The sequence below is a fragment of the Physella acuta genome, unplaced genomic scaffold, assembly GCF_028476545.2.
Source record: "Physella acuta isolate Inbredline_101_S28 unplaced genomic scaffold, ASM2847654v3 ptg001251l, whole genome shotgun sequence".
NCBI classification, from domain to species: domain Eukaryota; kingdom Metazoa; phylum Mollusca; class Gastropoda; family Physidae; genus Physella; species Physella acuta.
In genome coordinates, this window is record NW_026732767.1 from 75,522 (window position 1) to 87,966 (window position 12,445).

General features: G+C 32.6%; 1 protein-coding gene across 1 annotated transcript in view; it reads left to right on the top strand.

Moving 5' to 3' along the window:
- Positions 1-11,254, top strand: part of LOC131957638 (rho GTPase-activating protein 35) — a 42,134-nt gene extending 30,880 nt beyond the window's left edge. Inside the window, exons 24-28 of the mRNA XM_059322372.1 lie at positions 3,946-4,105; positions 4,340-4,417; positions 4,876-5,007; positions 5,711-5,816; positions 5,983-11,254. Coding sequence (XP_059178355.1) covers positions 3,946-4,105; positions 4,340-4,417; positions 4,876-5,007; positions 5,711-5,816; positions 5,983-6,172 — 666 coding nt within the window. The 3' untranslated portion in view covers positions 6,173-11,254. The remainder of the gene's footprint in view (positions 1-3,945; positions 4,106-4,339; positions 4,418-4,875; positions 5,008-5,710; positions 5,817-5,982) is intronic.
- The last annotated feature ends 1,191 nt before the right edge of the window (positions 11,255-12,445 follow it).

Genomic DNA, 12,445 nt, shown 5'->3' on the forward strand with positions numbered 1-12,445 from the left:
TCTCGATTAATAATTATACTGTTGAAGGAAAAAGGGCTGACTATTATCATATTTGAAGCAATGGGAGTTTTTATTAAATGCATCCGCACAATCTCTAATAGTTTTAAATATTGGCTATATCAAATTATGTGTTTCCACTCAAAATGTTTGCCAATCACTTAAGAAAAAGGCTACACTATATCTGATTTATGGTATTCAGCTCACAAATGACTGGCTTTAAATGTCAGAAAAAAGTATTTTAATGGCTGTTTCATTCATGTTGTCAATATTTAACTACTGGTCAATATTTATAGAAGTAGAAAATAGAAGCTTTATAAACTTTATTCTGAATCGTTTAGATTACATTACTTCAGAATCAAAGTTGAAAACAACTAGACATAAATAATGCAATAACGTAATTATCCAATTATTGATTACCCACTAATGCTATGTGTATAGGAGGGCAATAAATCTAAATACTTAACTTATCTATTGCTCAATGATGAGTATTTGATGATACTCCCTATTATAAGTCAATTTAAAAGGATGAAGGTTTTTACTGCAGCGAGAGATGGTGAGGATGGTTGGATTGATCGATCTTAGCTGACTTGAAAGTTAAAATTACGCAAGTTCAGTTTGGAAATTTTAACGTATACAAAGAGACAGCCCTGCCACTGTACACATCCAAACTGTTGCAAGAGAAGCATCCAAACCCCCCCCCCCCCCCCTCTCCCAAGCCAGGGGGAATGAGGTCCCTAACTTGGGACTTAACCACTTAGACAAACTTAAATACTGGACAAGAATTCTTAACTATTTAAACCTTACCTACATAGTTAGGGGACTTACATTAGTGCAATGTTACAACAATTAAAAGAAAATATAACCCATAGTTAAGCACTGTTCATCTAGGCCTGATTATTGATTGTTTAGACATGACTAATAGATACCTATTAGACTGTCATGTACCATAGCTTGTTCTTTTACTCTTGAATGTAAATGTTTATCTGGTTGCTGTTGTAACTTATTTCTGTACTAGACATTTCTGTAAATCCACCAAGGCATCATTGTAAAAAATTCTGTTTCAAGTGCTGAATTTAAAAATGTTATGGAAAACAAAACTGTCATATATATAAAAACTGGAGTTGGAAATGGCTTGTTCTGGCAAAGTAACTTGCAAATAGCTATACTGATCAAATAACCAATGCTTCCTAAGTTAGCCATATGATAGAATTGCATTGTTAAAAAAAAAAAAAAAAAAAAATAATTTAGTCTTTGAAAGAAAGGAAAAAAAAACAGTTATACATTTTGTATTTTGTTATTTTAGTTACAGTACTAGACATTAAAATCAGAGATGTGTAATGAGGAAATCATTAGACTCATGACACTATTAAACTGTTAGCGTCCCTGTTGTTCATAGGCCAGTCATTAAATAACCAGCAGAGATCTTACATATTTATACCTGAATGCACCTTTTCAACTGTTAGTCTCACCCCCTTTCTCCACCCTCCACCACCCCCACTTTCACCCTCCACCACCCTACTTTCACCCTCCACCACCCCCACTTTCACCCTCCACCCACCTGGCTCTCCTTTTCCCTTATCCAATAGCAGTTTACTTGGGGAGAGGAAAGGGGTGTAGGTGTTCATTGACTAAACAAAGAAAGATCACTACAACTATGATAAGAGGTGCTAGGTTGGGTTTCTATTTTAAGATTTGTTTACCTTGGTTACACTTGACAACATGCTAAAAGGTCACTGCTAATTCTTTCACACTGTGGAACTATTAAAGTTGTTCTTGAATAAATGCCATTGTTTTCTTACTGAGATTTACTTCTTATTCAGATCTAACTGTAACTTTTTAGAGTGGATTGCAGTGTATTATGTGATTAATCAATAGATCTATTTTTAGTTAGTACTTGTGCAGGAAAGAACAGTATACTTATGTTCTGACTAGTCAAGAATTGGGCTGTGAAATTCCATGCTAGTTTTCAAAGACTTCTATTGGGTGTTTTTCTTTGAAGACCTACTAGTATTCATGACCAGTGTTTATCCAACTATAGCTGATTCATATTGTGTGTCATAGTGAGGATGGTATTTATAGCCTGGAAATTTTCTATTTTTAGTGCCAAATCAATTGAACCAAAACCAGTTTAGTGATTGAGAATATTCAAATCTGGGTTCATTGTACTGTGTACTGTGTTGTTTTTCTCTGATTCTTATTCTAAGTAGATTTTTATAGCCACTGTAATTTTAAAATTTAGCTGGACAGGGTGGTTGTCCACTGATATGTGAAATCTGATAGAGTTGAGATTCAACTATTATGGGAAAGTTGTATATAGAGGACTAGTGCGTGATGGGGACTGGTAGCTTTTCTACTGTGGCTCATGACTCTAGACCAGAAGCAACCAGTGAGTCTGATAAGCAAAATGGTAGAAGAAATAGAAGGTTATCCAAGAGTCAGATTAGTGAACCCATCTCAGTTACTGTGTTGCTAGCTGAGGATAGCACATTAAATACAGGGGAAACAATTGGTGGTAGGGCTGAGTCTGGGGACAAGCATGGATTACAAACAGGGGGTGCTGTGTATATAAACCAGGAGTCTGATATATCTTCTGAGTGTAAAAATGGTCAGGATCCTGTGATTGATGTCATATGTGATTATCCTACACTGGCATCAGATAACTTTATTGGTGTTGCATCCATTACTGGCAGAGAGAAAATTACTAATAGAAAGGAATCTGCTAGTGGTGTTTTATCTGATGAACCCATAGTGACATCAAGAGACACCAAGGTCCAGGATGAATCTCATCAGACATTAACTAAAGACTCACCTGAGTTTAAACACCTTGAACCTGACAGTGATCATTCACTAAGTCCGCACACTGACCCTGAGACTCCAGTACAAATTCTAGTCACTTCCTCACCTCCCTCACTAGTTTGTCATGGTAATCCCTGTACTGACAACTCTGCTACCAGCAATCTAAATGAAAGTGAGAACAATCTAAATGAAACTGAGAACAATCTAAATGAAACTGAGAACAATCTAAATGAAACTGAGAACAATTTAGAAGACTCTGGAGAATCACCAGCTGATGACTCAGAAGAATCTCCTTCAAATAACAAACAAATTTTGTTAAAACATGATGATTTGTCTTCTGTTACTTTTAAACCTTATGATGTAAACTCTAGGCAAGGATTTATTATATTGACTAAGTCATATGTAAGTAATTGAGTATATGTGCTTACATGTGTACTATTATGTTTCCTTCGCACTAGGATTGTCATACCAGCATTGGTCAGTAGGCAATACTTACAAGGCCGATTCTAGTCGGAATAAGATACGCATGCGATACGCATTCGCAATGGAGAGAAACTAGGACTTAGCGGCGATGTTTTCGATGGTACTGCGCATGCGTGTGTTTACAACCGCAGAACCCTAATACCAACCCTAATCCTATCCTTAACCCTATCCCTAACCCTATCCCTAATCCTATCCCTAACCCTATCCCTAATCCTATCCCTAACCCTATCCCTAATTCTACCCCTAACCCTCATTCTAGCCCTAACCCTAGCCATAGGTCACTGTGCATGCGCAGAACTATCTTTTGCCGAAAAATCTTATTCCGAGTAGACACTTCGTACTTACAAATACAATCCAAAGATAGCCAAATTTGAGTACACTTACAGACTTATTTGATATTTCTCTATTGATATATTTGTTACAGGCTAAAAGGTCGCATTTTAATATTATTATGCCTCATTATTTTAGGACAACATACAGTTGCTTCTTATAATTATGTGCATTTTTATGGTAATTGTATATGATTGTGGGGCTTGTATCATACTTCAAATAAATATATCATCCATCTAGATTCTTATTTCTGCAATTTAAGTAATTGGATTATGACTAGGACAAATATAATATAATGGTTATTTTAGTCCAAACTTTATTGTTTATTGCTTTCAGGAAAAGAAAGCCAAAGAGGCACAGAAGAAGTTTAAGAAAAAAGACAAAGCATCTGGCACATCAACCAGTGGTGTTTCCTTAGAGGATTTCCCCACATCTTCAGAATATCCCTCTATACCACAGTTTGTCTTCAAGTGTGTCTCATATATTGAAGCAGAAGGTAATGTTTAAATTATTTTTTTAAATTGATAATGCAATCCATTATTTGTCTCTAAAATTTCTAAAAATTGTTTTTGCTGATTATTGACAAGATATTATCTACTAGTCTTACCCAGTTATTCGCTAACCCCAGTGAAACCTAGCAATAGCCATAGTCAATGATTTATAGCTAAAGTTAAGTAAATTTACAATAAAGCCATGTGTAACTCACTGTGTGTCAACGAATGCTTCACAGGCTTAAAAACAGAAGGCTTGTACAGAATACCTGGCAATAAGGCACAAGGAGAACTTTTTGTCAATAAATTTGCTGTTGGTAAGTTGCACAATTATAGTTTTATCTTAATGATTTATTTTACACATTTAAAAGGTTAGAATAGTATAGCTCTATTATGCTACTGATTCAATAATAGTTATTATTTTACATTTTTTCAAGTAGTTGCCTTGTGTATTTTCATTATTTGAGACATATGGACTACTCATAAGTTATTGCTCTTAATTTTATTTCAAATAAACTGAACATTTCCTAATGTCCTCATATCCGCAAACAGGTGGTGTAATTGTATTTAGCATTAAAATAAGAGGTAATCAAACCAGTGAAACCTTACTGTCTGTATACCAAATGTTAAAAGACCAAATATTGCGGTAGACTGTCATTTACGCAAAGTCTGTAGAGGAATTGTTTAGGATCTGTCCCATCTACTGCTGCATATATGGATTGATTTATAAAAGCATAAAATGAACAAAATTTCATGTCAACTTTTAACCTTTCAGATCCAAATGTGGACATATCTTCGTTAGAAATCCCAGTTAACGCCATAGCGACCTTGTTAAAAAGCTTTTTCAGTGATCTCAATGAGGCCTTGATACCTGAGAAACTGTGTGATGAGCTCATGGAGGCAGCCGGTATGTAGCCCATCAAGTCTTAATCTGTGTTTTTTATTTTGCATCTAATTTAGAAAACTCTCTTCTTCTGTACTGTATGAGTATAATCAACACAAGCAATACTTTTATACCACACGTATCAAGGCAGGATGTAGAAAATGAAATTTTTTTGCACCTAATTTGTACTGCTGCCAGTTTTGTCAATTACGTTAGTTTTCCAACATGCTTTTTCACTTCACCTGGTTATATTAAGGGGGAGCAGTCAGTTTTATACCTAGAAGCATGAGCCTGGGTCCCAAACATGTGACTATGTAAGCAAACATTTGATTTCTCTAGACCACACTTTCCAAGCATATTTTCTACAATTAAGGGGTGGCGTGGTTGACAGGAGAGCATATGATAGCTAACTCACCCAGTGAGAGAAACTCCCAAACTACAACTGCAGATTGTTCTTGAGTGAACAATGATTATGGTTGCATATCCAGAAAGAAAAGCAGGCCATATGGTGTATAACGTATTGAGGCGTAATACTTTCATGTGTTAGAGGAAATCTCTTCTTCTAATGTTACATTTGGTTAAAACAAAAAGTCTAAAATTTGTCAAACTCTAACCTAGGGCAGATTTTTAGATGACTAGTTAAATTAGGTTGTTAAATTTTACATAGCCTTGGATATGATTTTTTTTAATATTATCAGTCAAAACTAATTGTTTAATTTTTATGTAGAAATGACTGACAAGAGCAGTAGACTTCTTATGCTGCGTGGTGTCATCAAAAAGTTACCCAATCAAAATTTTGAAGTATTGAAGTACATCATTTCACATTTGTATAAGTAAGTCTCTTGAGTTTTTGTTCAATAAATGGCTGTTTTTTAAAGCTATTGTAGCATAACGAACCTTAGGTGCTACAACACAGCATTGCTAACGTTTTGCAATTACTTGTACTATCAATTATTTGTACAAATATTAAATCTCACTTAAATTTTCCTTTCTTACCAGAGTGGCACAGAATCAAGAGTTTAACAGCATGAACAGTAGAAATCTGGCCAAGTGCTGGTGGCCCACACTTATCAGACTGCAGTTTAAAACCTATGAAAAACTCATTCAAGGCTCACAGATTCCTGAGGACATAGTTCACACATTGATTGAACAGTGTCCTTTTTTCTTTCATGGAGGGGATGAAGTATGACACCTGGAGTTGTGTTAGTAACAAGTGATTATTTTTCTCTACTGTGGAACTTATCGAGGGCTGCTGCTGTCTTCAGAGATGCTTAAAATTTAGCTGAGCTTCATTTCTTTGCTGATACAAGTTTGTACTTCTCCACATTAAATTACAAAGAGGTTAACTATAGGAAACAGCTAACTCAAGTGTATACAGGTTTTTTAAATGCTGGGTTCATTTTTTAGCTATTAAATTTTTAAAAATTGCAATAGAAAATACTCATTTAGATTTAAATACAGTAGAGTATAGCTTAATATTATTATTATTTAATATTCTGTTATCCATAGTATTCAAAATTACAGCACTTTTCTTTAGTAATTTTTAGTGTCAGTTCTTTTTAGATTTATAATTTAGAAAACTCACATTGTTTCTTAAGTCTGTGGTTCATTTGAATATAACATTAAAACAGTCTATTTTTTTTATTAAACTGGTCTAGAGCGATGATTCTTACTTCCAGAGCCTACATAGTTGTGATGAATTTAATGTTGTGACTTTTCCTCCCCCTTTCTGCTTCAGAGAAAATAATTTTGTTACTCTATTTTTTGTGATTGTCTTTTGTGATATCTCATCAGTAACCTAGACAGTGTGAAGACCGTGAATAAACCTTAACTTAATGATTGTTGGCTATTTAACATCTTAAAATAATATTAACCCTTAAAAATGATATTACATTCATTTTTCTTTGCGCGTAAGGTAAAAATGAACATTAAATCACCAAGTTTCATCATTAAACCATATTTTTCTGGCATGTATGGTATAACTATACTTAATTCAATGCAGTATTAAAATATGTTTTAGGTACCCTAATGTCAGATGATAGTACTTTGGTAGGTCACAAAACCAATTCTGTTTTGATAAAAATGTCCACTCTTTATGTTAATGGACCAATTGTTCTAAATATTGTCCAACATTTTTTACCTCAGAGGATGAAGTATAACTGAAATGTAATACTTTGCTGATAGATTTATTTTTTCCTTTAATTCAGGTCTGTTTTTAGGTCTCTTTCATTTTTGAGTATTCAAGAGGCATAAATTCTATAGCAAGATGTTTCATTACTGTATATATAACAACTATTAGATTTTTAAATATCTGCACATGGTTTTTTTTTTTAATTTTGATTTTTTTTTCACAAAGAGCTCAAATTTAATTCATAAGATCTCATTTAACCACCTTTTTAAAAAAAATAATGGTGTAAGCTTAATGGCTGATACTGTTTAATGCACAATGTCATTACACTAGCCCAATCTCATCATCACAGAATTCTCCATTTTGGCAATAATGAAACAATTGAGAAACCAGTGCCACATGTTTTATGCATAAGTTAGTGCTGTTTGTTCTTTGAAAGTGTTTATGTCATGAAAAGTTATTCTCTTACTAAGATCTACAGTTCTAATATCAGTTTTTTGATCTCTTAATTATCATTTTATTTTATATAAATACTTTAGGTTTGTTTATTTCTATGTATCATGTACAGTTTTTGGACCAATATAAAATATATTCTTTTGAGTGCTTGTGTTCTTCATCTAAAGTTGTGATACGCTGTCACATAGTGCAATTTTTGTTCTTTGATGTTTTACTAGAGCTGGTTCATTGTTAGTGCAGGTTGTACGCTTGGCTGTCAGTTAACCTCTTTTCAGTTTGTTCTGGGAGACTATCAATGTGGAACATTGTGTAAGAGAGTAGGGAACAAGGGAATTATATTGGCAAGTCTTGTTATATAAGGCGGTCTCTGGTTTTGGTACTTAATCCTATTATATAGAAGACATGAGCTTTAGCCTCTTCCATAACTGTTGGTGGTTGCTAACATTACAGTAGATTCTACCTGGACAGTAGGTGCTGCCCTTATAGTTGTTGATGCTCTTGCCATTATAGTAGGCAGCAGGTTAACGTCTACTTACACTTAATTTTTTTACTCTGGTAGTTTTGTACTGCATAATGCTAATCATAATTAGATATTTATTACTGAGGACAATAGACCTGGTGTGGATGCAGGTATTGTTACAGAACTGTTGCCATATCGTCAGTGTTCATTTCCTGTTTGAGTTAAGGGAGTGAGCTAGTGTGAAAACAGAATCTTGTTCACTGAATAATCAATGCAGCTTTTTATTTGGTGGACTGTTTTGTTCAATTATTACTGATTTCTGGTGAATAAATTAATGTTCGACTTTTTTTTTTTTGGTAAATTTTTTTTTTTTTTCAAATGATAAACTATTATGTCCGTCCCAATTTTTCTTACAGTTTCAGACAAATTGAAACCTGCGATGTTTGTAATCTGCTTAAATTTTAAAGGTGTTTTGTACAATTTATTAATAATGTCATTTCAAATACAGGCATTTAGACTCACCCACATTTAACAACTGAGCAACCTTCAAAACTATTTTTGTAAATGTAGGATTAATTTGTTGAGTAACCATTGGACAAACCTTATGTTTCAAAATATTTTTTAAGCATCTTTCACTAAAACTTCAATCAATGTTTTTGTTAGTGTTACATTATACACAATTATAAAAACCAAAATCTGCACTAAGGTGTACTTAATACATAAGTTGTACAACAATATTTTGTTACTTGTTTCAACATTTCATATTCCATATTCACTGGTAGTAATAAATAAAAAACCTGAGTTTACTATATTTTTGTTCAATAACATTTTATTACATATCACAACCTAAAAACATTTCAAGCTAGCTTGTCATACAAAGGGGAAACAAAATCTAGTAAATATCTATTTGATTTTAAAAGTTGTACATGTTTGCATCAGTCAAAAAATATTACTACCTTCTAATCAAACTGCTTGTACTCATTCACCTGTGTTCAGCCCTGTTTTAATGAAGTTAATTATAATCAGCGTTATTGTACACAGCTTACTTCAGATTTTACAATGATATCATTTATTAGTTTATTGAGTCATTAGTAATGTTATTTCTTATTGTATACCTTTATGTTATTGAATGATGTAATCTGTTTCTAAAACTGAATATGGTTTATCTTTAATGTTAACAGTTTCTTTGTACATAAGACTAATTACGATACTTTTCACTTTTTGTTAGCATTTAAAATTTTTAAAAACTTTACTTTGCTTGACAAGAAAATTAAAGACTGTTTGAGCTTCACTTAGGGTAGTCATTGTTGCATTTTCTATTTGAAATATTGTTATAGAGAATCTATTTTCAGCTGTTCTTAATGCATTGCTTTAATCTGTTCAAGTTTTTAAATGGTGTAATGATAAAATGAAGCTAAGCTAATGTTCCTTTATTGTATACCACTAATGTTGATGAGGTGCAATCTTTTTATGAAAAGAAAAACAACGGAGTTAACAGTGATAAAACAAATTCTTGTCACAGGACCACACACAGTTTTTTTGTGTTGATGCAGCATTGTCAAGGGAGGTTTCCATTTGCTCAGTTTCAGTTTCCTTTTAAAAAACTTGTCTTTGATGTTTGCACTTTTTTTTAACACATAGTTCAGTTTATTATACATATTTTTTTGTTCAAAGTAAGTTAAGAAAGATATGGATCAAAGCTAGCATATACTTTCATTGAGATTATAGCTTTCACCAAACAATTGCTTAAAAAGTATATAGACATAATAAAAAGACAAAAGATTTTTTTTTTAAATTTATGGGTATATAAAAATATACAATTTTAGTTTTTAAGATTTGTAAAAGAAAAAAAATATGTTTATGATTTAAGTTTTGACAGAAGTTTTAATATAGCAGGCTGTTGATCCATTTCTCTTTATTACTTGAACAAACAATTTTAAACAGTGAAGTAATATTTACATGATTATACAGCCTTAAAACTGTTTATCAAGATCACTTGTTTCTGTTAATATCAAAACTAATTACTTACTAATACCACTCAATATATAAACCACATCTTGGTTGGCTGGTAGGCTACTGTTATTGTAGCTTTTATTGTTGAACTGAAGCTATTTATTGAATAATTTTCCCCCCACTTCTTCCTCATCAATAAAATGTTTAAAATAACATACTTATTTAAATTTTAAACTAGGTAGCTAGTGCTGGGAAACTAGATACAATGTCCTGACAGAGGGCCCTTAGATACAGTTAGTTGCTGAGTATTTCCAGAAAAGTGTGTATACCATTGATAAAGTCAATAACACTATGTGGAAGTTATTGTCACTGCTACTGAATGAACAGCCCTTTTATTATACCACAGAATACCAAAATAAAACATCTTAACAGTATATGGGTCACAATTTGGCTGGTGCCTGTTTGTTGAAAACAAAAAGCACAAAATAATCATTTGTCAAACTGTATATACAATTGTAAATAGAAAGTTGTATCTCTTTGTGATGTTTTAACTTGTTAATTGTAGTGTATCGCATTGGCCATAATAATTTAAGTGATGCTGCCTGTTTAATAAAAATAACTCATTCATCTAAACAAAAAAGATTTGTTGTTGAGAAATAACTTACTCTCAGAATGATATACTGAAGATGATTAGTTTTACAAAACATCATTTTTTACATTGGATTTGTTTATAAAATCTTGTACTGCTTTTAAGATATATGTATACCATTTTAATTGGGAGGAGAGCTGATAACTTTAAAATAGGGGGAAATTAGTTCTATAGGATAGAGGCGGATCTAATGCCTATTTGTGCACAGCTTGAAAAATTATACAACCAAGATTTTTAATGAAACTCTAAAGTTAAAAGATAACGTTCTTATTTTTTGTAATACAATAGCGTCATTAAATGCCAAATAAAACAGTTGTTTCAAAAGTGAAATAATTGACTACTAAAAGAGTGCCAAACCCTGCTAAAACTAACTACAAAACACAGCTATCTTCCATTATGATTATAAATTAATCCAATATTAATTCCATTATTATTATAATCTAATACTAATTCAACTTTACTGCCATTTTATTCTAGAAAATTCATTCTTTAAATAATTTGTGTGATGAAACATCTGATATAATAAAAGAACTATGTGCTTAGCCTTTTTCTCAATTTCCTCTGTGTTTTGTGTATGCCCTATGTGTATACACTTTTTATGTTGTGTCCATTGTTGGTTTAAGAACATGTTTAAAAATTTAAAAAAAAAAAAATTGACATAAAGAGCTAAGCATTCATGTTGAATATGGTGTGTTAATACAAAACTATTTAGTTGACCCAAAACTATTCTGTTACTAGATCCGTGCACTATGTTGATTGTGTTAGACTAGGGTGATAGGGACGCGTGCTGGGGCGACAGTAATGATTTGCACAAATACTGTCCTTTTTTTTTTTTTTTTTTTTGCTGAAGATTATTAAAACTGTATTATTAGACTGACAATATGACTCTTGGCTGACAATATCTGCTCACAAAAATTGTTGTTGGTTTGCTTCAAATATATATTATATTTTTTGTTTGTTCGCCCTTGTGTTATCATCATTGATCATCAGACTTCAAATTGTACTTACCACTCATTTTGTTGTAAATTATAGCTGTTGTTGTTTGCTATTCATCTACATTGATTTTTTTGTTTTCAGTCACTCATTGTCATCCATTAATGGCCAGCCTTACCTTTCAGCCCTGTCACTGATAACAAAATACAAAACAGAATTTGTTTGAAAAAAAAGTTTTTTAAAATTTTTATTATCTGTGTGCTTGTAGCAGAGTTGGTGAATTTGTTCAGTAAAAGAACTTAATTTTTTTTTTTTTAAAGAAAAAAGTAATACATAAAGGCTAATTATCAGAAGACTTAATCAAGTTGATGTGGTAGGGTCGGTTTCTGAACCGAAAAGTCCCGAGTTCAAACCCCCGGGCAGATGAGGCTCAATAGCTGGGGACAGCCTCTTATCTAGGAGAGACATCTCCAAAATTAAACAACTGCTGCCTTGTATTTGTTCTTGGTTGGACAAAAGCTATGGAAGCAAATCCAAAAAGAAAAGCTGGCTGACATTTGAGTTCATGGCTTATATGACAAGTTGATGCGTAATCCTTAATCTTGTTGGAGAGAATCACTTTCAGCACTCGAATCAAGAAAGAAGAAGACTTAAAAGTGCAAGGATGTTTTTTGCTCTCATTGTTGACTACATTCATATTCATCAAAACCTAACCTTCATCTCTACCAATTGAACATAACTAATGCTGTTTTTGGCTGTCCAGTACATTCATATATTCGTCATAACATAACCATCTTCACCAATGATACCTCAACAAATAAAGCATCTTTCATTGGTAGACCCTTCCTAAAAACCTTTCTTTTATTTAGACTATGCTTATACA